Here is a 2,250-nt window from a genome sequence, read left to right as displayed (position 1 = left end):
GACAAACACCCCACCCACCACCCAAAAAAAAAAAGTTCAACTGTGCCCATGGACATCCACCAAGTTCTTAGAATGAATGAAGGAGATGGTGAAACCAGCTACGCGAATAACTCGTCACCTCAGGTATTTAAAATTTTCCTATCAGAAAATAACGTTATCTTTAATGTTTGATTTGTACAATTTGGATGAATTTAGAGATCACTGATGTTGAAGACGAAACCATACATTCGCAAATCGATTCAAGAGTTCTTCTCCTCTTGCAACATGAAGCCAAAGAGTCTCAGCGTCGCAAACTTGGGATGCGGTACGGGACCCAACTCCCTTGTGCCCGTGACGATTTTCCTGGACGTCGTGCACGACTGCTCGCAAAGATTTGGATGCCCCTGCCCAGAGCTCCAAGTATTCTTGAATGATCTCCCGAGTAACGACTTCAACACAATCTTCAAGAACATTCCTTCGTTCTATAAGAAGATCGTAGAAGGGAAAGGAGATGGGTTTTCTGGATTATGCTTAGTATCAGCAGTTCCTGGATCGTTCTACCGGAGGCTCTTCCAGAGTGAGAGCTTGCACTTTGTTTACTGTGCTAATAGCCTACATTGGATCTCCCAGGTACTTTTTTCAATGTGTTTTTCAGTAGTAAGTCATAACAAAAGGACATATATTTGAAAGAAGTTATTCCCCTATAAGGAAAAAGGAAATCAAATACGCCGCAACTAATACTAGTCGACATTTGATTGTGGTTGTTCAAGTACTCTTCTCTGCGAACAAGAAAAAGAAAAAGTTAATTGTGTCCATAGACCGCCTGTGCTATTGCCAAATTGAACTAATCATGCTTGTACCTTTTTTGTTGCGGATAGACTCCCAAGTGAAAACTAATTGATCCTTTTCAGGCTATCTATCAGCAACAACAAGTTTTCACTCAGGGGATCTATCTGCAACAATAGAACTTCAGGGGCAGTAAGTTACCATTTGGCGATACTACAGGCGGTGGGTCTATACACGATTAACCCAAAAAGGAAAACGAACATGAGAAATTTCTTCAATATGTTTGACATAGTAAATTTTTTTTCATGTTCCTCTTTACCCTGGGCGGGTCTATACACGATTAACCCAAAAAGGAAAACAAACATGAGAAATTTCTTCAATATGTTTGACATAGTAAAAAATTCTTCATGTCCCTCTTTACCCAGAGAGAGAGAGAGAGAGAGAGAGAGAGAGAGAGAGAGAGAGAGAGAGAGAGAGAGAGAGAGAGAGAGAGTTCTCAAATACTAGAACTAATGTGCAGGTTCAATGATATATAAAATCAAAGTTATGACAGATTTGCGCCTGTAGAATATGATAGAAAATTGTGAAAGCTTACAAACTATCCTTATTCCTTACCAAACTATCAACACACGCGCTGCTCTTTCCTAATTAAATCCTATCACTAACCATTTAATATTCATCTGGTTACATACAGCAAGAATTTTTATTATTAAACAGTCATTTTCAGTTTCTTTCTCCGACGGTTATGTCTTTAAGTTCTGTGTTCTCAGCACCAAAACCTCTTTAAAAGATCTGAGAAGTTTTCTATTTACCGCTAAAATATATTATTGACAAAACTGCTGATTTGAACAGGTCCCTCCATTGCTTAGTGAAATGACAGATATTAACAAGGGCAATATATGTTACGGGAAAAACAGTCCGTATATTGTATTTGAGGCGTATCTGTTGCAATTTCAACGAGATTTGACGCATTTTCTCAAATCAAGATCTGAGGAGATAATTGCTGGAGGGTGCATGGTTCTTGAGCTACCGGGGAGGAAAACCTTAGATCCTTACACAAATGAATGCTATTACCATTTTGACGATTTAGCTCTTGCTATGAGGGACTTAGTTGAAGAGGTAAACGACTAAATTCATAATCTCAATGTGTACGTTTTTTCCTGCTTCATGCATGAGATATATGTCATTAATACTGATCATTTTTAAACTTGGGGGATATAATGAAATTTCTTTCTTATCTTTGAACGAAAAAACTTATATGAAGGCATGCAAATTTTGTGTAGGGTATCATGGAAGAAGAGAAGATGAGTTCCTTCTGGTTGCCATACTACGCACCTCACATAGACGAATTCAAGGAAGTTATCAGAGCCGAAGGGTCCTTTAGAATCATCCGGTGTGAAGAAATATTGTGGTCTACCGCAGCTAATTTCTACGATAAAACGTTGAGAAAGATGATAGATCCGAACTTTGGCGCAAGGGTCGTGA

At 38.7% G+C, this 2,250-nt stretch overlaps 1 protein-coding gene across 1 annotated transcript in view; it reads left to right on the top strand.

The window, feature by feature from the left end:
* The window catches only part of LOC109838657 (jasmonate O-methyltransferase-like), a 2,599-nt gene continuing 349 nt past the window's right edge, over positions 1–2,250 (top strand). Inside the window, exons 1-4 of the mRNA XM_020407082.1 lie at positions 1–123; positions 196–609; positions 1,618–1,884; positions 2,049–2,246. Of these exons, the coding sequence (XP_020262671.1) occupies positions 49–123; positions 196–609; positions 1,618–1,884; positions 2,049–2,246 (954 nt within the window). The 5' untranslated portion in view covers positions 1–48. The remainder of the gene's footprint in view (positions 124–195; positions 610–1,617; positions 1,885–2,048; positions 2,247–2,250) is intronic.

This window comes from Asparagus officinalis, chromosome 4 (assembly GCF_001876935.1).
Source record: "Asparagus officinalis chromosome 4, Aspof.V1, whole genome shotgun sequence".
NCBI classification, from domain to species: Eukaryota; Viridiplantae; Streptophyta; class Magnoliopsida; order Asparagales; family Asparagaceae; genus Asparagus; species Asparagus officinalis.
The sequence above is the reverse complement of the archived record's forward strand: the minus strand, read 5'-3'. Positions and strand labels throughout refer to the sequence as shown.